The sequence below is a fragment of the Meles meles genome, chromosome 6, assembly GCF_922984935.1.
Source record: "Meles meles chromosome 6, mMelMel3.1 paternal haplotype, whole genome shotgun sequence".
Classification (NCBI taxonomy): domain Eukaryota; kingdom Metazoa; phylum Chordata; class Mammalia; order Carnivora; family Mustelidae; genus Meles; species Meles meles.
In genome coordinates, this window is record NC_060071.1 from 29322988 (window position 1) to 29349113 (window position 26126).

General features: G+C 40.2%; 1 protein-coding gene across 3 annotated transcripts in view; it reads right to left on the minus strand.

Annotated features, from left to right (window-relative positions):
• Positions 1-26126, minus strand: part of TUBGCP5 (tubulin gamma complex associated protein 5) — a 103687-nt gene that overhangs the window by 47742 nt on the left and 29819 nt on the right. For 2 of the 3 annotated variants that reach the window (XM_046009118.1, XM_046009116.1), the window contains exons 7-8: positions 1507-1624; positions 642-731 (exon numbers count right to left, since the gene is read on the minus strand). In XM_046009118.1, the coding sequence (XP_045865074.1) occupies positions 642-731; positions 1507-1624 (208 nt within the window). The remainder of the gene's footprint in view (positions 1-641; positions 732-1506; positions 1625-26126) is intronic. The other variant, XM_046009117.1, reaches the window with a different exon arrangement.

A 26126-nucleotide genomic window follows, 5' to 3' on the forward strand; every position in this document is an offset into this window, starting at 1 on the left:
ACATCTGAAACTAAGTATGTACTATATGTTGGCTAATTGAATTAAAAAAAAAGCTGCAGAAGTTGCAGAAGTATCAGGGAAAAAAATAAAAGAAAAGAAAAAAAGAATGTCAATATTATCCTTTGTGGCTGAGAGTAACAGAATCTGGAAATCTTAGTAGTATTAGACTACATGTTGCATTTCTCATTTTCAATTTTATGTGGACACAATTTAAATTTTCTTTTTTTTTCCACAACGTAAATTCATAGATTCCTGGTTTCCAGGTATAAGACACAGGTTCTCGCTGATATACTCTGCCTAGCAAACTAGGAGTCTTTCGTTTACTCAGTTGAACTGAGTAATTAAAAAATAAAAAAAAATAATAATGGTATAACCTAATTAAATAGCATACTACATGATTTAAAACAGAAAAGAAGTAAACATCAAATTCTCACAATCTCTACAATTGACTTTGAAGTTTAGGTTTTCTCAGTCCCGCAACTTATGCTTTAGGTGCCCATTAGAAACAGTTTTCGGTTAAACCCAATGGCCTATTTCTAGTATGCATGTGAAGAAACAATGAATACTTTCCTTAAAAAACCAAAATTCTGCCTCTTAGTAAGAAAGTCTTCTATACTAGTAATTAGCTTAACAGGTCTTACCATAAGGTTTCTCGAATAACCTGTGTCTCAGTTACAAAAACTCTGTCATCTGGAACATATAACAGGTCACTGCTATACAAGTGTTGGTCCCTATTAGACAGCAAACAGCAAATGTCAATAAAAAGGTTTCTCATGAAGTAAAATTACATGCGTTAAGGAATATATGCATTTAGTGGTAATTTAACCAGTAATCAATAAGCAAATAAACATAACAGGTTTAAATGCCCTCACATACTCATTTCTACATGTCAACTGTAATATTCTCAGAGAAGTACTTTCAGAACAATTCCAATTTTTTTAAGAAGATAGTATTTATTTATTTCAGAGAGTGAGAGAAATAGGTAGAGAAAGCATAAGCTGGGGGTAGGGGTGATGAGGTGGGGAGAGAGGGAGAAGGCTTTCTGCTGAGCAGGGAGCTTGACATGGGGCTCAAACCCAGGATGCTGGAACCATGACTGGAAGTAAAGGCAGATGCTTAACCAACTGAGCCCCCCAGGCAACCCAGAATAATTCCAATTATTATATTCTTTGCTGATTTAGCCAAGTGTTCAAAACTATGTATTGTTTTAGAAAAATGGTAATTGTATTTTTATAGTAGGTGCATTAGATTTTAAAAAAGAAATCAAATAGATGACCTAATTCATTAGCTACCAATCCATTAGCTTTGAAAGTAAAAAACAAAAAACAGACAATAATTAAATAATAATCTCATTTTAAAAATAAATAACTGAAAATATGTTAAATTAGAATTGCTAAAAATTTTTTTAAATTTCAGGGAAGTTTTTTTATTTAAATCATAAATCAAAAGCAAATATTAAAATATAAAAGCTTCTTAACACATTAAATGAAAAACTTAGCTTCTTACCAGACAGCAGCTAGATTGGAGTGCAAATGTAAACTATGAGGAAACCTTGAGGATCTGGCTGTCCAGTACTGATGAACCACATGCTGTTCCAGCCAGCTTCGGCCATCTGTCTCATCTACTGGAAGGATATTTAAAAAGTTTAAATTATAAGAATTAACAAAAAAAACACTTGAGCAACTACACCACAATTCTGGATTTATGACTCCATTCAAATAGTCAATTGAGAAAGGCTCTTTTTCTTATCAAATTCAACACCTATGAAACAAATAATACATTACTAAATGGGCAGAAGACATGAATAGACATGTTTCCAAATAAGACACCCAGATGGCTAATAGATACATGAAAAGATCCTCAACATCACCATCATCAGAGAAATACAAATCAAAACCACAATGGGTTACCACATTATACCTGTCAGAAAGGGGTAAAATTAACAACACAAGAAGAAACAACAGGTGTTGACAAGGATACAGACAAGGGGAACCCTCTTGCACTGTCGGTAGGAATGCAAACTGGTATAGCCACTCTGGAGAACAGTTTGGAGGTTCCTCAGAAAGTTAAGAATAGAACCACCCTATGATCTGGCAATTGCACTACTAGGTATTTACCAGTATATAAAAATACAGATTCAAAGGGGTATATGACACACCCCGACATTTATAGCAGCATTATCAACAATAGCCAAACTATGAAGAGAACCCTAATGTTGATCAACTGATGGATAAAGAAGATATGGTATCTATACACAATGGAATATTATTCAGCTAAAAAAAAAGAATGAAATCTTGCCATTAGGGGCGCCTGGGTGGCTCAGTGGGTTAAAGCCTCTGCCTTCAGCTCTGGTCATGATCCCAGGGTCCTGGGATTGAGCCCCGCATTGGGCTTTCTGCTCAGCCGGGAGGCTGCTTCCCCCTCTCTCTCTGCCTGCCTCTTTGCCTACTTGTGATCTCTCTCTCTCTCTGTCAAATAAATAAATAAAATCTTAAAAAAAAAAAAAGAAATCTTGCCATTACCAGCAGGTGGATGGAACTAGAGTGTATTATGCTAAGTGAAATAAGTCAGAGAAAGACAAATACCATATAATCTCATTCATATGTGGAATTTAAAAAAGAATAGAGATGAACATATGGGAAGGGGGAACAGAAAAAAAAGGAGGAAAACAAGCGATAAGAGACTCGTAACAACAGAGAACAAACTGAGGGTTGAAGGAGATGGGTGGGGGATAGGTTAGATGAGTATTAAAGAGGGCACTTGTGATGAGCACTGGGTGTTGTATAAAAGTGATGAATCACTGAATTCTACCCCAGAAATCAATATTGCACTGCATGTTAACAAACAAAATTTAAATTGAAAAATAAAAAGGCTCTTTATATATACATATATAGAAATGCACATACAAAATGTAATTAAATATCACTGGCTATAAAGAAAAAAATTAGTCAATTTTAAATGACCCCATGAATAAGAAGACATGAACAGTATATTCAAATATTTCAATAATCATAAAAGAAATTGAAATAGTAACCAAAGATATTCTCAAGAACTCCCAAAGCCTCAGGACTGGTAGTAAGCTTTAAAGAATTATAATCTCTTATAATATTATAAGGCTAACATAACTTTGCTTCTTTTTTTAAAAAAATATTTTATTTATTTGACAGAGAGAAATCACAACTAGGCAGAGAGGCAGGCAGAGAGAGAGGAGGAAGCAGGTTCCCTGCAGAGCAGAGAGCCCGATGTGGGGCTCGATCCCAGAACCCTGGGATCATGACCTGAGCCGAAGGCAGAGGCTTTAACCCACTGAGCCACCCAGGCGCCCCCATAATCTTGCTTCTTTTTTTTTTTTTTTTTAAGATTTTATTTATATATTTGACAGAGAGAAATCACAAGAGAGGCAGGCAGAGAGAGAGGAAGGGAAGCAGGCTCTCTGCTGAGCAGGGAGCCCGATGTGGGACTCGATCCCAGGACCCTGAGATCATGACCTGAGCTGAAGGCAGCGGCTTAATCCACTGAGCCACCCAGGCGCCCAATCTTGCTTCTAAAACCAGATAAAGACAGAAAAAAGAAGTTCATAGAATAAAAATGGAAAATCCTAAATTAAAGAATAGCTAACCCAGGGGCACCAGGGTGGTGCAGTTGGTGGATCATGTGACTCTTGATCTCAGGGTCTTGAGTTTGATTGAGCCCCACATTGGGCATAGCGCTTATTTTTAAAAAAATGTAGTAAAAAGTAACAGAAACATTATGGGAATTCAGCTCAGGCATTCAAGGATGATTCACTATCAAAATCTATCTATGTAGGAATAGAACAAAAGAGAAAGATTATATATAGGATTATCTCACAGATAAAGAACATTTGATAAAGTTCAAGACTCCTAGAAAAACAGGAGTAGAAGGAAACTGTCTTAATTTGATAAAGACCACATACCCAGAACCTATACCAAAACCCAACACACTTAACAGAGGAATTTAAGGTGCAACCCTCTTAGACTGAGACCCACTCCAGGAAAACTGCTCTAACTGCTGATGCTTCCTCTGCAGACTAAAGGCGTAGCCAGAACAGACACCATTAATGTGTCACAAAGAAAATACAAGATATAAGAATTTACATGAGGGGGGAGGAGTCAAGATGGCGGAGAAGTAGCAGCCTGAGACTACATCAGGTAGCAGGAGATCAGCTCGATAGCTTATCTAAACATTGCAAACACCTACAAATCCAACGGGAGAGCGAAGAGAAGAAGAACAGCAACTCTAGAAACAGAAAATCAACCACTTTCTGAAAGGTAGGACTGGCGGAGAAGTGAATCTAAAACGACGGGAAGATAGACCGCGGGGGGAGGGGCCGGCTCCCGGCAAGCGGCGGAGGAACGGAGCACAAAATCAGGACTTTTAAAAGTCTGTTCCACTGAGGGACATTGCTCCAGAGGCTAAACCAGGGTGAAGCCCACGCGGGGTCAGCGTGGCCCCAGGTCCCGCTGGGTCATAGAAGGATCGAGGGTGTCAGAGTGTCGGAGAGCTCACAGGTTTTAGAACGGAGAAGCTGGCTGCAGAGACAGAGCCGAGGACTGAACTCTCAGCTCGGGGTTACCTTGAACTGGTCGTGGGCCGGGTGAACTCGGAGCACGGCTAGAGGCTGGGGATACGGGAGTGATTGGGTGCTGTCCTCTGGGGGCACACTGAGGAGTGGGGCCCCAGGCTCTCGGCTCCTCCAGGCTGGAGACTAGGAGGCCGCCATTTTCATTCTTGTCCTCCGGAACTCTACGGAAAGTGTTCAGGGAACAGAACCTCCCAAAAGCGAACCCGAGCCGATTACCTAGTCCGGCCCCCGGTAAGGGCGGTGCAATCCCGCCTCGGGCAAAGACACTTGAGAGTCACTACAACAGGCCCCTCCCCCAGAAGATCAACAAAACATCCAGCCAGGACGAAGTTCATCTATCAAGGAGAAAGCAGATTCAATTCCTAAGACAGCAGAGCAATTCCAGAGGAGGAGAAAGCAAAGCACGGAACTCATGGCTTTCTCCCCATGATTCTTTAGTCTTGCGGCTACTTCAATTTTTTTTTCTTTTTTCAATTTTTTTTCTTTTTTCTTTTTTCTTCTTCTGCTAAATTTTTAAAAACTTTTACCCTTTTCTTTTTTAACGTTTTTTGATTGGTTTATCTAAATATATATATTTTTTCTTTCTTTTTTATATTTTTTCTTTATTTGTTTTATTTTTAAAATTTTTCCTTTTTTTTTTTCAGAACCTGTTTTTATCCCCTTTCTCCCCCCCACAATTTGGGGTCTCTTCTGATTTGGTTACAGCGCATTTTTCTGGGGTCTTTGCCACCCTTTTAGTAGTTTATTTGCTCCTTCATATGCTCTTATCTGGACAAAATGACAAGGCGGAAAAAATCACCACAAACAAAAGAACAAGAGACAGTACCGAAGGCTAGGGACCTAATCAACACAGACATTGGTAATATGTCAGATCAAGAGTTCAGAATGACGATTCTGAACATTCTAGCCGGGCTCAAAAAAGGCATGGAAGATATTAGAGAAACCCTCTCTGGAGATATTAAAGCCCTTTCTGGAGAAATTAAAGAACTAAAATCTAACCAAGTTGAAATCAAAAAAGCTATTAATGAGGTGCAATCAAAAATGGAATCTCTCACTGCTAGGATAAATGAGGCAGAAGAAAGAATTAGTGATATAGAAGACCAAATGACAGAGAATAAAGAAGCCGAACAAAAGAGGGACAAACAGCTACTGGACCATGAGGGGAGAATTCGAGAGATAAGTGACACCATAAGACGAAACAACATTAGAATAATTGGGATTCCAGAAGAAGAAGAAACAGAGAGGGGAGCAGAAGGTCTATTGGAGAGAATTATTGGAGAGAATTTCCCTAATATGGCAAAGGGAACAAGCATCAAAATCCAGGAGACGCAGAGAACCCCCCTCAACGTCAACAAGAATAGGTCCACACCCCGTCACCTAATAGTAAAATTTACAAGTCTTAGTGACAAAGAGAAAATCCTGAAAGCAGCCCGAGAAAAGAAGTCTGTAACATACAATGGTAAAAATATTAGATTGGCAGCAGACTTATCCACAGAGACCTGGCAGGCCAGAAAGAGCTGGCATGATATATTCAGAGCACTAAACGAGAAAAACATGCAGCCAAGAATACTCTATCCAGCTAGGCTATCATTGAAAATAGAAGGAGAGATCAAAAGATTCCAGGACAAACAAAAACTGAAAGAATTTGCAAACACCAAACCAGCTCTAAAGGAAATATTGAAAGGGGTCCTCTAAGCAAAGAGAGAGCCTAAAAGTAGTAGATCAGAAAGGTACAGAGACAATATACAGTAACAGTCACCTTACAGACTAATAACGGCACTAAATTCATATCTCTCAATAGTTACCCTGAATGTTAATGGGCTAAATGCCTCAATCAAAAGACACAGGGTATCAGAATGGATAAAAAAACAAAACCCATCAGTATGCTGCCTACAAGAAACTCATTTTAGATGCGAAGACACCTCCAGATTTAAAGTGAGGGGGTGGAAAACAATTCACCGTGCAAATGGGCATCAGAAGAAAGCTGGGGTGGCAATCCTTATATCAGATCAATTAGATTTTAAGCCAAAGACTATAATAAGAGATGAGGAAGGACACTATATCCTACTCAAAGGGTCTGTCCAACAAGAGGATCTAACAATTTTAAATATCTATGCCCCTAACGGGGGAGCAGCCAACTATATCAACCAATTAATAACAAAATCAAAGAAACCCATCAATAATAATACAATAATAGTAGGGGACTTTAACACTCCCCTCACTGAAATGGACAGATCATCCAAGCAAAAGATCAACAAGGAAATAAAGGCCTTAAATGATACACTGGACCAGATGGACATCACAGATATATTCAGAACATTTCATCCCAAAGCAACAGAATACACATTCTTCTCTAGTGCACATGGAACCTTCTCCAGAATAGATCACATCCTGGGTCACAAATCAGGTATCAATTGGTATCAAAAGATTAGGATCATTCCCTGCATATTTTCAGACCACAATGCTCTGAAGCTAGAACTCAATCACAAGAGGAAAGCTGGAAAGAACCCAAATACATGGAGACTAAACAGCATCCTTCTAAAGAATGAATGGGTTAACCAGGAAATTAAAGAAGAATTGAAAAAAATTCATGGAAAGAAATGATAATGAAAACACAACAGTTCAAAATCTGTGGGACACAGCAAAGGCAGTCCTGAGAGGAAAATATATAGCGGTACAAGCCTTTCTCAAGAAACAAGAAAGGTCTCAAGTACACAACCTAACCCTACATGTAAAGGAGCTGGAGAAAGAACAAGTAAGATACCCTAAACCCAGCAGAAGAAGAGAAATCATAAAGATCAGAGCAGAAATCAATGAAATAGAAACCAAAAAAACAATAGAAAAAATCAATGAAACTAGGAGCTGGTTCTTTGAAAGAATCAATAAGATTGATAAACCCCTGGCCAGACACATCAAAAAGAAAAGAGAAAGGACCCAAATCAATAAAATCATGAATGAAAGAGGAGAGATCACAACTAACACCAAAGAAATACAGACAATTATAAGAACATACTATGAGCAACTCTACGCCAACAAATTGGACAATCTGGAAGAAATGGATGCATTCCTAGAGACCTAGAAACTACCACAACTGAACCAGGAAGAAATAGAAAACCTGAACAGGCCCATAACCAGTAAGGAGATTGAAACAGTATTCAAAAATCTCCAAACAAACAAAAGCCCAGGGCCAGACGGCTTCCCAGGGGAAGTCTACCAAACATTTAAAGAAGAACGAATTCCTATTCTCCTGAAACTGTTCCAAAAAATAGAAACGGAAGGAAAACTCCCAAACTCATTTTATGAGGCCAGCATCACCTTGATCCCAAAACCAGACAAGGATCCCACCAAAAAAGAGAACTACAGACCAATATCCTTGATGAACACAGACGCAAAAATTCTCGCCAAAATACTAGCCAATAGAATTCAACAGTACATTAAAAGGATTATTCACCACGATCAAGTGGGATTTATTCCAGGGCTGCAGGGTTGGTTCAACATCTGCAAATCAATCAATGTGATACAACACATTAATAAAAGAAAGAACAAGAACCATATGATACTCTCCATAGATGCTGAAATAGCATTTGACAAAGTACAGCATCCCTTCCTAATCAAAACTCTCCAAAGTGTAGGGATAGAGGGCACATACCTCAATATTATCAAAGCCATCTATGAAAAACCCACCGCAAATATCATTCTCCATGGAGAAAAACTGAAAGCTTTTCCGCTAAGGTCAGGAACACGGCAGGGATGTCCATTATCACCACTGCTATTCAACATAGTACTAGAAGTCCTAGCCTCAGCAATCAGACAACAAAAAGAAATTAAAGGCATCCAAATTGGCAAAGAAGAAGTCAAACTATCACTCTTCGCAGATGATATGATACTATATGTGGAAAACCCAAAAGACTCCACTCCAAAACTGCTAGAACTTGTACAGGAATTCAGTAAAGTGTCAGCATATAAAATGAATGCACAGAAATCAGTTTCATTTCTGTACACCAACAACAAGACAGAAGAAAGAGAAATTAAGGAGTCAATCCCATTTACAATTTTACCCAAAACTATAAGATACCTAGGAATAAACCTAACCAAAGAGGCTAAGAATCTATACACAGAAAATTATAAAGTACTCATGAAAGAAATTGAGGAAGACACAAAGAAATGGAAAAATGTTCCATGCTCCTGGATTAGAAGAATAAATATTGTGAAAATGTCTATGCTACCTAAAGCAATCTACACATTTAATGCAATCCCTATCAAAATACCATCCATTTTTTTCAACGAAATGGAACAAATAATCCTCAAATTTATATGGAACCAGAAAAGACCTCGAATAGCCAAAGGAATATTGAAAAAGAAAGCCAAAGTTGGTGGCATCACAATTCCAGACTCCATGCTCTATTACAAAGCTGTCATCATCAAGACAGCATGGTACTGGCACAAAAACAGACACATAGATCAGTGGAACAGAATAGAGAGCCCAGAAATCGACCCTCAACTCTATGGTCAACTAATCTTCGACAAAGCAGGAAAGAATGTCCAATGGAAAAAAGACAGCCTCTTCAATAAATGGTGCTGGGAAAATTGGACAGCCACATGCAGAAAAATGAAATTGGACCACTTCCTTACACCACACACGAAAATAGACTCCAAATGGATGAAGGACCTCAATGTGAGAAAGGAATCCATCAAAATCCTTGAGGAGAATGCAGGCAGCAACCTCTTCGAACTCAGCCGTAGCAACATCTTCCTAGGAACAACGGCAAAGGCAAGGGAAGCAAGGGCAAAAATGAACTATTGGGATTTCATCAAGATCAAAAGCTTTTGCACAGCAAAGGAAACAGTTCACAAAACCAAAAGACAACTGACAGAATGGGAGAAGATATTTGCAAATGACATATCAGACAAAGGGCTAGTATCCAAAATCTATAAGGAACTTAGCAAACTCAACACCCAAAGAACAAACAATCCAATCAAGAAATGGGCAGAGGACATGAACAGACATTTCTGCAAAGAAGACATCCAGATGGCCAACAGACACAAGAAAAAGTGCTCCACGTCACTCGGCATCAGGGAAATACAAATCAAAACCACAATGAGATATCACCTCACACCAGTCAGAATGGCTAAAATTAACAAGTCAGGAAATGACAGATGCTGGCGAGGATGTGGAGAAAGGAGAACCCTCCTCCACTGTTGGTGGGAATGCAAGCTGGTGCAACCACTCTGGAAAACAGCATGGAGGTTCCTCAAAATGTTGAAAATAGAACTACCCTATGACCCAGCAATTGCACTACTGGGTATTTACCCTAAAGATACAAACATAGTGATCCGAAGGGGCACGTGTACCTGAATGTTTATAGCAGCAATGTCTACAATAGCCATGCTATGGAAAGAACCTAGATGTCCATCAACAGATGAATGGATAAAGAAGATGTGGTACATATACACAATGGAATACTATGCAGCCATCAAAAGAAATGAAATCTTGCCATTTGTGATGACGTGGATGGAACTAGAGCGTATCATGCTTAGTGAAATAAGTCAATCGGAGAAAGACAACTATCATATGATCTCCCTGATATGAGGACATGGAGAAGCAACATGGGGGGTTAGGGGGATAGGAGAAGAATAAATGAAACAAGATGGGACTGGGAGGGAGACAAACCATAAATGACTCTTAATCTCACAAAACAAACTGGGGGTTGCTGGGGGGAGGTGGGAGAGGGGGAGGGGGCTATGGACATTGGGGAGGATATGTGCTATCGTGAGTGCTGTGAAGTGTGTAAACCTGGCGATTCACAGACCTGTACCCCTGGGGATAAAAATACATTATATGTTTATTAAAAAAAAAAATTTGGAAGGGGAGGCGAACCATAAGAGACTATGGACTCTGAAAAACAACCTGAGGGTTTTGAAGGGTCAGGGGTGGGAGGTTGGGGGAACAGGTGGTGGGTAATGGGGAGGGCACGTTTTGCATGGAGCACTGGGTGTTGTGCAAAAACAATGAATACTGTTACGCTGAAAAAATAAATAAAATGGAAAAAAAAAAGAATTTACATGAGACAAAACTGTAGCTGATAATCATCATTTATATTAAAAAACTAATGGGAGAGAAGTCCAAGATGGCAGTGTAGGAAGACTCTGAACTCCCCTCCTCCCACAAACACACCCAATGTATACCTGTATATGGAGCAATTCCTCTTGAAGAACATGGCTGATTGAACAGCTTCTGCACAACGAAAGATAGAGGGACCACAGAGAGAAGGGAAGGAGAGACAGAAACACAGTAATGATAGGAATCTGACCTCTGATGCTGTGAAATGCAGTGGGGATGAGAGTACTGAGGGACCAGTAGAAGAGATGCCCACCCTAGGTCACAGAAAAAAGCTGCAGATTTAAGGGCAACTACACTAGAAGTGATGGAAACCCTTTTACTACCCCAGAGTGTCCACCAAACAGCAGAGGAATAGCTAGCACTCTCTCCAAATCAGAGGTGCTGGGGAACACCATTGTTTATGTTCTTCCCCACCTTGATATACAGACAGGAGCAAAGTCTGGGTGTTTCAGGTAGCCTGTTGCCTTGGTGAGTCTTGGGCACCCAGTCCAAACCAACTCCAGCTGCATACCCAAGGTAGTACCCTTGCCTGTACCATCCTAGCTCTAGTCTCCCAGTAACGCTATCCCAGTGTGGTAGGTAATGGAACAACCCTAGCCTGCACTGACTATAGTTCCAACCCTCTTGCCAAAATGGCCCTGATGTGGAGGCACCTCGGGGACTCCCTGACCTGTGCCTGGTCCAGCAGCAGCTTTTCTGAAATGACACCCCCTACATGGCACAGCCAGGTTTGTGGCTGTTCACCTGTCCATCAGGGTGTCCCTGATGCAGAGTGCCCTCATGCCCCTAGGCTGTACCTGCTACAGCTCCAGCCAGCCAGCCTAAGTTGCCAGGCATACTCAGTCTATGCAGGAGATATTCCTACACTTGGCCATACCTTCCAGACTGGGAGATGTAGCTGTTCCATCTAATTCATAGAATCAAACACAGAAAGTAAAACATAACGAGGAGACAAAGAAATATGCTCCAAACGAAAGAACAAGGGCCCCCTGGGCGGCCCAGTCAGTTAAGCGTCCAACTCTTGATTTTGGCTCAGGTCATGATTTCAGGATCCTAAGACCGAGCCCTGCAACAGCCTCCATGCTTAATGGGGAGTCTGCTTCTCTCGTTCTGCTTCTACCCCTCCTCCTCCCATTCTCTCTCTCTAAGTCTTTAAAAAAGTAAATGAGAGAACAAGACTAAAGAACCAAATGAAATAGAGATACACAATCTAGCTGATAGAGTTGAAAGTAATAATCATAAAGAGCCTCACTGGAGTTGAGAGAGGACTGGAGGAACTCAGAACTTCAACAAAGAGGCAGAAAATATAAAAAAGAACCAATCAGAGCGGAAGAATACAATAACTTAAATGAAATATATATTAGAAGGAATCAGCAGCAGATTAGAGGACATATAACAATGGAGCAGCTACCTAGAATACAGAATACTGGAAAGTATCTAAGCTGAACAGCAAAAAGAAAAAAAGAATTAAGAAAAAGCCCACCAAGGATAGGTTAAAATACCGCTGAAACAATAAGCATATTAACATTAATATTATAGTAATCTCAGAAGGAGAAGAAAGAGGGAAAGGCAAAAAACAAACCTTGAAAAAATAATAGTTGAAAACTTTCCTAACCTGAGAAAGGAAATGGACATCCAAGTCCAAGAAGCACAGAGAACCCCCAAAAAATGACCCAAGAAGGATCACGCCAAGTCACACAATAAGGAAAATGTCAAAAATTAAAGATTAAGAGAGGCTCTTAAAGTCAGTAAGAGAAAAACAACTAGTTTTGTACAAGTGGAACCCCATAAGACTATCAGCTGACTTTTCAGCAGAAACCTTACAGATAAGAAGAGAGTGGCTATATATATATATATCAAGTGCTGGAAGAAAAAAACCTACAACCAAGAATACTCTACCAAGCAAGATTATCATTCAGAATTGATGGAGAGATATTTTCTAAAACAAAAGTTAAAAGTAGTTCATCATGACTAAACTGGCTTATGAGTAGAAGAAAATTATGAAAGGAAAACAATTTCACTGGTAAACAATAAAGTTGGTAGATCAATCACTTATAAAGCTAGTATGAAATTTGAAAAGACAAAAGTAGTAAACTACATAAAAATTAGTTAAGGACTTATAAAATAAAAAGATGTAAAATACGACATACATAAAACATTAAGGAGTAAAAATGTGCCTTTCAAATGTGTTCAAACTTAAGCAACCACCAATTTAAGTACAGAATGTTATATACCTCAGATGTTATATATGAACCACATGGTAACCCAAAACCAAAAAAATATAAAAAAGATATACACACAAAAAAAGAAAAGAATCCAACTTTCATAAAACTAAAGAAAGTCATCAGTCAGGGGTCAGAGGGAAGACAGCAAGAGAGGAAAGGAACAGGAAAGAACCACAAGAATAAACAAAACAATTGACAAAATGGCAATATCATTTTATATATACCTATATACCTGTCATTAATTACTTCACATGAAAATGGAGTCAATACTCCAATCAAAAACACAGGATAATTGAGTGGATAAAAAGACAGGACCCATTTATATGCTGCCTACAAGAGATTCACTTCAGATCCTAAGACACATTCAGACTACCAAAAATGAGAGGATGAAAAAGATATCCCATGAAAATGTAAGACAAAGGACAAAAGATAAAAAAGAAAATGGGGCAGCAATACGTACACAAGGGAAAACACTTTTTAAACAGATTCTGTAATAAGAGACAAAGGGCATGATGTAATGATAAAGGGATGAATTTCTAACAAAAGGACTTAACAATTACACATATTTATGCACCTAATATAAAGCAAATATTAACAGACATAAAGGGAGAAACTGACAATAATACAATAACAGTAGGAGACTTTAACACCATATTCACATCAATGGATAGATCATTCAGACAGAAAATCAATATGGAAACAGCAGCTTTGAACCACACAACAGATCCGATGAACTTAATAGATGCATGCAGAACATTTCATCCCAAATCAGCAAAATATACTTTCTTCTTGAGGGTACATGGAACATTCTCCAGGATAGATCACATGTCAGGCCACAAAACAAGTCCTAATAAATTTAAGATGGAAATCACATCAAGTATCTTTTCTGAGCACAACGGTATGAAACCAGAAATTAATTATAAGAAAACTGGAAAAAGAGGAGAGAGAAGATGGCGGGGAAGTAGGAGGCGCCGTTTCAACCTGTTTCAACCTGTACCTTAAAGTGAGCTATTACCTACCAAAGAACTCCAATCACCCATGAAATCAGCCTGAGATTAGAATTATACACATCTGGATCTCTATGGGGGCAGAAGACGCCAGTGGGCAGTCTTTTTGTGTATCTGTTTTTGTTTGTATACTTCATAAATCTTAACTTGGGGCCCATTTGGGCTGAGCATTCTCATTCATCTTTCTTTTTTTCCCTCTCTCTCTCTCTCTCTCTTTTTTCTTTCGTTTGGGTAGGGACTCTTGATTGCTCAGAAGCATTCCAGGGTGCACCTTGACTGCACCACGGTCGATACATCCAGCTACATCCGTTCAGCCATCTCTCACGAAAATGACTAGGAGGAGGAATGCCCAACAGAAGAAAAATTCAGAGGCTGGGCTAATGGCTACCGGCATAGACAATATGTCAGAAAGGGAATTCAGGCTAACAATTATCCAGGCAATAGCTAGGTTGGAGAGCCATGGATGACCAAACGGAATTGATTAGGGCAGAACTAAATGCCACCAGGGATGATGTTCACAATGTTAGGGCAGAAATGAAAGCCACCAGGGTTGATGTTCACAATGTTCTCAATGAATTCCAATCTAATCTAAATGCTCTAAAAGCTAGGGTAACTGAGACAGAAGATAGAATTAGTGATCTGGAGGACAAACAGATAGAGAGAAAGGATCAGGAGGAAGCCTGGAACAAATAGCCTAGAAGCCACGAAAACAGAATTAGGGAAACAAATGATGCCATGAAACATTCCAACGTCAGAATTATTGGAATCCCTGAAGGGAAGGAGAAAGAAAGAAGTCTAGAAGATACAGTGGAACAAGTTCTCCATGAACATTTTCCCAATCTTGCAAATGGAAACAGCATTCATGTACTAGAGACAGAACGGTCTCCGCCCTAGACCCCCAAGATTATAGATTCTCGAAAGGCCTCGAGACACCTAATAGTAAGAATGAGGAATTATAATTGTGGACAGGCTCTCTTGAAGGCAGCTAGGACAAAGAAGCTCCTTATGAACAGAGGAAAGCCCATCAGAATAATGTCAGACCTGTCCACAGAAACCTGGCAAGCCAGAAAGGGCTGGCAAGATATATTCAGGGCACTAAATGAGAAGAACATGCAACCAAGAATACTTTATCCAGCAAGACTGACATTCAAAATGGATGGAGAGATAAAGAGTTTCCAAGACTGGCAAGGCTGAAAAGAGTATGTGACCACCAAGCCGACACTGTAGGAAATAATAAGGGGGGGGGGGGTTTCTATAAAAGAGAAAAAAATCCTAAGAATATCATTGAACAGAAATATAGAGACAATCTACAGACAGAAAGACTTCAAAGGTAACACGATGTCAATAAAAATGTATCTATCAAAAATCACTCTCTTGGGGTGCCTGGGGGGCTCAGTGGGTTAAGCCGCTGCCTTTGGCTCAGGTCATGATCTCAGGGTCCTGGGATCGAGTCCCGCATCGGGCTCTCTGCTCAGCGGAGAGCCTGCTTCCCTTCCTCTCTCTCTGCCTGCCTCTCTATCTACTTGTGATCTCTCTCTGTCAATTAAATAAATAAAATCTTAAAAAAAAATAATCACTCTCAATGTGAATGGCCTAAAGGCACCCATAAAACAACACAGGGTTGCAGATTGGATATAACGACAGGACCTATCCATATGCTGTCTACAAGAGACACATTTTGAACTTAAAGATACACCCAGATTGAAAGTGAAGGGATGGAGAAGCATCTTTCTTGCCAATAGGCCTCAAAAGAAGGCCGGGGTAGCGATTCTCACATCAGATAAATTAGATTTTAAACTAAAAACTGTAGTCAGAGATGCAGAAGGATACTACATCATTCTTAAAGGGTCTATCCACCAAGATGATCTAACAATTGTAAATATCTACACCCCCAATATGGGAGCAGCCAATTACATAAGAAAACTATTAATCAAGATAAAGAGTCATATTGATATGAATACAATAATAGTAGGAGATCTTAACATGCCTCTCTCAGTAATAGACAGATCAGCCAAGCAGAAAATCAATAAAGAAATAAAAGCATTGAATGAAACATTGGACCAGATGGACCTCATAGACATATACAGAACATTCCACCTTAAAACAACAGAATACTCATTCTTCTCAAGTGCACATGGAACCTTCTCCAGAACAGACCACATACTCGGTCACAAAGCAGGACTCAACTAAAACCAAAAGACTGACATTATTCCCTGCATATTCTCAGATCACAATGCTTTGAAACTGGAGCTCAATCACAAGGAAAAGTTTGGAAGAAACTCAAACACCTGGAAGCTAAAGACCACCTTGCTTAAGAATGCTTGGATCAACCAGGAGATCAAAGAAGAACTTGAACAATTCATGTGTACCAATGAGAATGAAGACACTTCGGTCCAAAACCTATGGGTTACAGCAAAGGCAGTTCTAAGGGGGAAATACATAGCCACCCAAGCCTCCCTTAAAAAAACTGAAACATCCAGAATACACCATCTGTCCCAACACCTTAAAGAACTGGAGAATCAACAACAAATCAAACCAACTCCACACACAAGAAGGGAAATAATCAAGATTAGAGCAGAGATCAAGGAGGTAGAAACCAGAGATACAGTGGAACATATCAATGAAACTAGAAGCTGGTTTTCTGAAAGAATCAATAAGATCAATAAACCATTGGCCACGCTAATCCAAAAGAAAAGAGAGAAAGCCCAAATTAATAAAATTATGAATGAAAAGGTAGAGATCACAACTAACATCAAGGAAGTAGAAACAATCATCAGAAGTTATTATCAACAGTTATATGCCAATAAGTTAAGCAACCTAGATGAAATGGATGCATTCCTGGAAAACTATAAACTCCCAAAATTGAACCAGGAAGAAATTGACAACCTGAATAGACTGCTATCTAGTAACGAGATTGAAGCAGTGATCAAAAACCTCCCAAAAAACAAGAGCCCTGGACTTGACGGATTCCATGGGGAATTCTACCAAACTTTCACAGAAGAAATAACGCCTATTCTCCTGAAGCTGTTTCAAAAAATGGAAGCATTCCAGACTCTTTTTATGAAGCCAGTATTACCCTGATCCCCAAACCAGGCAAAGACCCTACCAAAAAGGAGATTTTCAGATAGTATCACTGATGAACATGGATGCTTAGATTCTCAACAAGATCCTAGCAAACAGGATCAAGCAGCACATTAAAAAGATTATCTACCATGACCAGGTGGGATTCATCCCTGGGTGACAATGATGGTTCAACATTTGCAAGTCAGTTAATGTGACAGAACAAACAATAAGAGAGAAGAACCACATGGTCCTCTCAATTGATGCAGAAAAATCATTTGACAAAATCCAGCATCCGTTCCTGATGAAAACGCTTCAAAGTATAGGGATAGAGGGAATATTCCTGAACTTCATAAAATCTATCTATGAAAGACCCACAGCAAATATCCTCAATGGGAAAAAGCTCAGAGCCTTCCCGTTGAGATCAGGAACACAAGGATGTCCTCTCTCCCCACTCTTGTTCAACATAGTATTACAAGTCCTAGCAGCAGCAATCAGACAACAAAGAGAAATAAAAGGTATCCAAATTGGCAAGGAAGAAGTCAAACTCTCTCTTCACACATGACATGATACTTTATATGGAAAACCCCAAAGACTCCACCCTCAAACTACTAGAACTCATACAGCAATTCAGTAACGTGGCAGGATACAAAGTCAATGTACAGAAATCAGTAGCTTTCTTATACACTAACAATGAATATACAGAAAGGGAAATGAGAGAATCGATTCCATTTACTCTAGCACCAAGAACCATAAGATACCTGGGAATAAACCTAACCAAAGAGGTAAAGGATCTGTACTCGAGGAACGACAGAACACTCATGAACGAAACTGAAGACGACACAAAAAGATGGAAGACCATTCCATGCTCTTGGAGTAGGGGACCTTGTTTCATCTAATCCCTCAAATTTAGCTGGGTATCTATCAAACCATTCTGAACACATATAAATTCAATCTGAGATGTAAGAAAATATATCTGAATCTCTATAAGCAGAGAAACCACTTTTTGCAAGGTAGGAGGTATAGAACCTTGAATCTTTGGGAGGAAATGGAAGATAAACAGCAGGAAGGGAACCTCCATAAGCTGGCCACCAGAAAATGGTAAAACATGAGAGCACAAAATTGGGACCCTTAGAAATCTGCTCCAGTGATATCCCTTTCTGAAAAGGGCACAGGGGATGAAGAATAGGGCAGATTCTAAGTTGATCACTGTGGTCTCAGGATCCCAGGAGACTCAGAAAGAATGGGGGTGCCTGAACTGATAAGAGTGTTCAAGCAGTGGAGCAGGGAGACTGGTTACAGTCAGTGAGCCCAGAAGGGACTCTTAGCTCTGGTCACCATTAATTGTGAGCCGAGCTGGTAGGGAGACCACTCTCTGCCTGAGCACCCTGAAAAGGACAAGGAGGCTAAGGCTGTTGAATATCCTAAGGGAGATATGAAATGGCTTGCACCCACAACAGGGCAACAGGGTGGTGTGGCCCCAAAAGGACAATGGGGCAGCATCCAACCATCACCTGGGAGCTGTGGAAGAGAGCTGCATGCACAAGCCCACAGCTGCTTGCAACTGCAAAGCTACAAAGCACACAGACACTCATGGTACCCTGAAACTCCCCTGGGGAGTTGCAGCGGTGTGAATAGCAGGAGTCTATGGAGACTGGTACACACAGATGTGGAAACTGTTTGACCTGGAGGTTTTATTGGAGGAAAGGAGACCGCAACCCTGCAGCTCTGGGCCAGAGACTCCTGCATGGCCATATTTTCTCTGACTCTCTAAAGAGGAGTGGAAAGCTGCCAGGGAACAGAAGCCACACAGACAGCCCATCCCCTTGACAAGGGGTGGTGCAACTCCACCCAGGCAAAGACACAGAACAGCTGAGCAGCAGCCACCCCCCCCCCCAAAAGTTAGACTGCAAGAACAGGTGAACGGCAAGATTATTTCCCACAGGACTGTAAAACTCCAGCGCCAGAAGAAAGTAACATATTGGGCTTCAAGTATTCCCTCATGACTCATTTGTACTTGAGGTTAGAATTTTACATTTCTTTTTAGTTTTTCTTTTTTCTTCCTCCCCCCTTTTTTCTCTCTTCTGGCTTCACAAAGATTATTTTCCAACTTATGTTTTTAACTACTTTTTAACTCCCCCCACCACATCTATGTTTTATAGATTTATTCCCAATACAAATCCACTCTATTCAATTTTATCTTGATATATATATAAATTCTGATTTCTTTACAATTTTGGATATAGTGTCTTCTCACACAGAGATCAAAAATTAATCAAGAACAGAGGAGTCAAGATGGTGGGGAAGTAGGAGGAGGCGCCGTTTCAACCTGTACCCTAAAGTGAGCTGATTACCTACCAAAGAACTCCGACCACCCATGAAATCAGCCTGAGATCAGAATTATACACGTCTAGATCTCTACAGGAGCAGAAGACGCCAGTGGCAGGTAAAGCAGAGTGGGAACATCGGACTGATATCGGAAGATAAACAAAAGGGGGAGGGAGCCACCAGAGGTGACCGATTGGAAAGTAATATCCCAATATGAGAGTGCCCTGCGTCTGGGGACCAGCATTAACTTGGAGTCTGGTTGAAAGCACTCAAAAAACAAAGAGCAAAGGATCGCGGGGGGAAATAGTGGGAACCTGGGCGGTTAGGGACAGGGACCTAAGTCCCCCGACCCAGGACAGCCTCCCCTGGCACTGAGCCAGAGAGAGTACAGCGGAGAAATCAGGTCTCCGTCCCTGAGCCGTCACTGCACCTGAGCCACCAGGGTGCCCGAGAACGAGTGGGGTCCGGCTCCCGTGAGGGGCTGGGAGCCTGGCCAGACGGCAATCCTGAAATGTGAGCGTCCCACACCCTCCCTTGGGAGAGGTGCTCATAGGTGCTAGCCTGGAGCTCTGGCATCCGGAGAAACCAGACATTCCCAGCCCGGGATAGCGAGAAAATCTCAGTGTGCGATCTCTGCTCGGAACCTCTCTGGCGGTCTGGAGCTGCCTAGACAGCCACCGCTGCCCTGGTTTTGGGTACAACGAGGAGCTCCTGCATCCCCAGGGACCGTGACTCGGAACCGACTCTGCCAGCAGCTCTGCAGAGCATTCTGAGGCTTCTCGCTGAGAGGGAGGTCGGGGTGCAGTTTGCTCTCCTCTAAAACTCCAAAAACCATCAAAAGCTGTCAAGGCAAGAGAAAACAGATGAAAGAACATAACAAACCCCAGAGAACAAAAGCCTGAAAAAAACAGTTTCCTCAGAGCCCACCCCCTTGAGGGGAGCGGGAGGACCTAACTCAGGGAACATCATTGTCTGAAAACCCACGTGGCAGGCCCCTCCCCCAGAAAACCAACAAGGAAGGAAGAAAAAAAAAAAAAAAAGAAGGCTACAAGAGAACAACCACCACTACTTCATAAATACAACTTTTATTTTTAATTCTTTACCAATATTCTGGTTCTTTTTTTTTAATACATACAGATAATTTTTTTACCTATTTACCATCACACTGAGATGTCCAGTACATCAAATTCCTTAATAACCTTCTAACCTGAACTTTTTGATACATACACCCGTGTTTTTCATTGCTTTTCTATTTTTTTAATTCTTTTCTAATTTTAACTTAGTTTAGTCTAGTTTATTCTTTTTTAATTTTTATTTTCTACTATACATATAGAGTTAAACTTCAAAGTAATCCCCTTTCCCCAATCAATGCTACCCCTATAGGCAAACCAGTTTCTAATCCCCCTGTAACTTAGGAAAGTTGAGTCCCTTAACAAAAACATCAAGATACATTCAGGAATAATCAAAATAACCTTCCTCGCCCACACTGAGAATTTATAACCTCTCTCTCAAGTTTTCCTTCTGTCAGTGTTTCTGTGAATTTGTGTTTGTCCTGATAATATATATATCTTATACTTGAAGTTCTTTCTGATGAGGTTCTTCCCTTTTTTTGCTTATATATATATATATTTTTTCTCTTGTCATATACTTTTATCAGTCTTTTTGTCTGTTTTTGTTTGTATACTTCACAAATCTTACCTTGGGGCCCATTTGGGCTGAGCCTTCTCTATTATCTTCCCTTTTTTTCCTGTCTCTCTCTCTCTCTCTCTTTTTTTTTTTCCTTTTTTCTTTTCCTTTTTTTTCCTTGTTCTTCTCTATTTCTTTTTCTTTTCTTATTTCTCTCATTTGGGTGGGGAACCCTGATAGCACAGAAGCGTTCCAGGGTGCACCTTGACTGCACCACAATCGATACATCCAGCTGCATCTGTTCAGTCATCTCTTACCAAAATGACTAGGAGGAGGAATACCCAACAGAAGAAAAATAAAGAGGATGGACCTTCTGCAACAGAGCAAATGGCTATCGACATAGACAATATGTCAGAAAAGGAATTCAGACTAACAATTATCCAGGCAATAGCTAGGTTGGAGAAAGCCATGGATGACCAAACGGAATTGCTAAGGGCAGAACTGAAAGCCACCAGGGATGATGTTCAAAATGCTCTCAAAGAGTTCCAATCTAATCTAAATTCTCTAAAAGCTAGGGTAACTGAGACAGAAGATAGAATTAGTATCTGGAGGACAAACAGACAGAGAGAAAGGATCAGGAGGAAGCCTGGAACAAACAGCTCAGAAGCCATGAAAACAGAATCAGGGAAATAAATGATGCCATGAAATGTTCCAACGTCAGAATTATTGGAATCCCTGAAGGGGAGGAAAAAGAAAGAAGTCTAGAAGATATAGTGGAAGAAGTTGTCTATGAAAATTTTCCCAATCTCACGAATGGAAACAATGTTCATGTACTAGAGGACTAGAAAGTCCTCACGACACCTTAGAGTTAAAATGAGGAATTATGTTTCACAACAGACCCTCTTAAAAGCAGCTAGGACAAAGAAGCTTCTTACATACAGAGGAAAGCCCATTAGAATAACGTCAGACCTTTCCACAGAGACCTGGCAAGCCAGGAAGGGCTGGCAAAATATATTCAGAGTACTAAATGAGAAGAACATGCAACCAAGAATACTCTATCTAGCAAGACTGACGTTTAAAATGGATGGAGAGATAAAGAGTTTCCAAGACCGGAAAGGCTTAAGAGACTATGCAAGCAACAAGCCGACACTGCAGGAAATATTAAGGGGGGTCCTATAAAAGAGAAAAAATCCTAAGAATATCATTGAACAGAAATATAGAAACAATCTACAGACAGAAAGACTTCAAAGGTAACACGATATCAATAAAAACCTACCTCTCAATAATCACTCTCAATGTGAATGGCCTAAATGTGCCCATAAAACGACACAGGGTTGCAGATTGGATAAAACGACAGGACCCATCCATATGTTGTGTGCGCGCACACACACACACACACACACACACACACACTTTGTTTCTCAAACTTTAATGAGTTAAAAATTATTTGACAGTGTCACGGTGACTGGGTGGCTCAGAGGGGTAAGCATCTACCTCTTGATTTTCGCTCAGGTCATGATCTCAGGGTCCTGAGATCAAGCCTTGCATTGGGTCCTGTGCTGAGTGTGGAGCCTGCTTCAGGTTCTCTCCCTTCGCCTCTCTTCTTCTGCTTATTTTCTCTCTCTCTCCCTCTCAAAAAAAAAAACATTATTTGACAGTGTCAATATGGTGATGACACAATATGGTGAATTCACTAGTTTATCAACTCAGGAAATAAAATATACTTGCATGTACAGAGTTAACCACTATGTTGCTGATATTTGAGTTCTATGAACTACAAGAGACCCATTATGAACCTAAGGATACACCCAGACTGAAAGTGAAGGGATAGCGAAGCATCTGTCATGCCAATAGGCCTCAAAAGAAGGCCGGGGGTAGCGATTCTCATATCAGATAAATTAGATTTTAAACTAAAGACTCTAGTCACAGATACAGAAGGACACTACATCATTCTTAAAGGGACTATCCACCAAGATAATCTAACAATTGTGAATATCTACACCCCCAATATGGGAGCACCCAATTACATAAGAAAACTATTAATCAAGATAAAGAGTCATATTGATATGAATACAATAATAGTAGGAGATCTTAATACGCCTCTCTCAGAAATAGACAGATCATCCAAGCAGAAAATTAATAAAGAAATGAGAGCATTGAATGAAACATTGGACCAGATGGACCTCATAGACATATACAGAACATTCCACCCTAAAACAACAGAATACTCATTCTTCTCAAGTGCACATGGAACCTTCTCCAGAAGAGACCACATACTGGGTCACAAAGCAGGACTCAACTAAAACCAAAAGACTGACATTATTCCCTGCATATTCTCAGATCACAATGCTTTGAAACTGGAACTCAATCACAAGGAAAGTTCAGAAGGAACTCAAACACCTGGAAGCTAAAGACCACCTTGCTTAAGAATGCTTGGATCAACCAGGAGATCAAAGATGAACTTGAATAATTCATGGGTACCAATGAGAATAAAGACACTTCGGTCCAAAACCTATGGGATACAGCAAAGGCGGTCCTAAGGGGGAAATACATAGCCATCCAAGCCTCCTTCAAAAAAATTGAAAAATCCAGAATACACCAGCTGTCTCTACACCTTAAAGAACTGGAGAATCAACAACAAATCAAACCAACTCCACACGCAAGAAGGGAAATAATCAAGATTAGAGCAGAGATCAATGAGGTAGAAACCAGATACAGTAGAACGTATCAATGAAACTAGAAGCTGGTTTTTTGAAAGAATCAGTAAGATCGATAAACCATTGGCCACACTAATCCAAAAGAAAAGAGAGAAAGCCCAAATTAATAAAATTATGAATGAAAAGGAAGAGATCACAACTAACACCAAGGAAGTAGAAACAATCACCAGAAATTATTACCAACAGCTTTATGCCAATAAGCTAAGCGACCTAGATGAAATGGATGCATTCCTGGAAAACTATAAACTCCCAAAATTGAATCAGGAAGAAACTGACAACCTGAATAGACCGATATCTAGTAGTGAGATTGAAGCAGTGATCAAAAACCTCCCAAAAAACAAGAGCCCAGGACGTGACGGATTCCATGGGGAATTCTACCAAACTTTCAAAGAAGAAATAACACCAATTATCCTGAAGCTGTTCCAAAAAATGGAAGCAGAAGGAAAACTTCCAGACTCTTTTTATGAAGCCAGCATTACCCTGATCCCCAAACCAGGCAAAGACCCTACCAAAAAGGAGAATTTCAGACCAATATCACTGATGAATATGGATGCAAAGATTCTCAACAAGATCCTAGCAAACAGGATCCAGCAGCACATTCAAAAGATTATCCACCATGACCAGGTGGGATTCATCCCTGTGTTGCAAGGTTGGTTCAATATTCACAAATCAATCAATGTGATAGAACAAATCAATAAGAGAAGAGAGAAGAACCACATGGTCCTCTCAATTGATGCACAAAAAGCATTTGACAAAATCCAGCATCTGTTCCTGATGAAAACGCTTCAAAGTATAGGGATAGAGGGAACATTCCTGAACTTCATAAAATCTATCTATGAAAGACCCACAGCAAATATCATCCTCAATGGGAAAAAGCTTGCAGCCTTCCCGTTGAGATCAGGAACACGACAAGGATGCCCACTCTCACCACTCTTGCTCAACATAGTATTAGAAGTCTTAGCAGCGGCAATCAGACAACAAAGAGAAATAAAAGGTATCCAAATTGGCAAGGAAGAAGTCAAACTCTCTCTCTTCGCAGATGACATGATTCTTTATATGGAAAACCCCAAAGACTCCACCCCCAAACTACTAGAACTCATACAGCAATTCAGTAACGTGGCAGGATACAAAGTCAATGTATGGAAATCAGTGGCTTTCTTATACACTAACAATGAAAATACAGAAAGGGAAATTAGAGAATCGATTCCATTTACTCTAGCACCAAGAACCATAAGATACCTGGGAATAAACCTAACCAAAGAGGTAAAGGACCTGCACTCGAGGAACTACAGAACACTCATGAAAGAAATTGAAGAAGATACAAAAGGATGGAAGACCGTTCCATGCTCTTGGATTGGAAGAATAAACCTTGTTCAAATGTCTATACTGCCTAGAGCAATCTATACTTTTAATGCCATTCTGATCAAAATTCTACCGGTATTTTTCAAAGAGCTGGAGCAAATAATCCTAAAATTTGTATGGAATCAGAAGAGACCCCGAATTGCTAAGGAAATGTTGAAAAACAAAAACAAAACTGGCGGCATCACATAACCCGATTTCAAGCTTTACTACTAAGCTGTGATCACCAAAACAGCATGGTACTGGCATAAAAACAGACACATAGACCAGTGGAACAGAGTGGAGAGCCCAGATAAGGACTCTCAACTCTATGGTCAAATAATCTTCGACAAAACAGGAAAAAATATACAGTGGAAAAAAGACAGTCTCTTCAATAAATGGTGCTGGGAAAACTGGACAGCGATATGTAGAAGAATGAAACTGGACCATTCTCTTACACTGTACACAAAGATAAACTGGAAATGGATAAAAGTCCTCAATGTGAGATAGGAATCCATCAGAATCCTAGAGGAGAACATAGGCAGTAACCTCTTCGATATCAGCCACAGCAACTTCTTTCAAGGTATGTCTCCAAAAGCAACATGGGGGGCTAGGCGCATAGGAGAAGAATAAAGGAAACAAGATGGGATTGGGAGGGAGACAAACCATAAATGACTCTTAATCTCACAAAACAAACTGGGGGTTGCTGGGGGGATGTGGGGTTGGGAGAGGGGGAGGGGGTTATGGACATTGGGGAGGGTATGTGCTATCGTGAGTGCTGTGAAGTGTGTAAACCTGGCGATTCACAGACCTGTACCCCTGGGGATAAAAATACATTATATGTTTATAAAAAAAAAAAATTGGAGGGGGAGGCAAACCATAAGAGACTATGGACTCTGAAAAACAACCTGAGGGTTTTGAAGGGTCAGGGGTGGGAGGTTGGGGGAACAGGTGGTGGGTAATAGGGAGGGCACATTTTGCATGGAGCACTGCGTGTTGTGCAAAAACAATGAATACTGTTACGCTGAAAAAACAAATAAATGAAAAAATAAAAAAAGATATGTCTCCAAAGGCCAAGGAAACAAAACCAAAAATGAACTT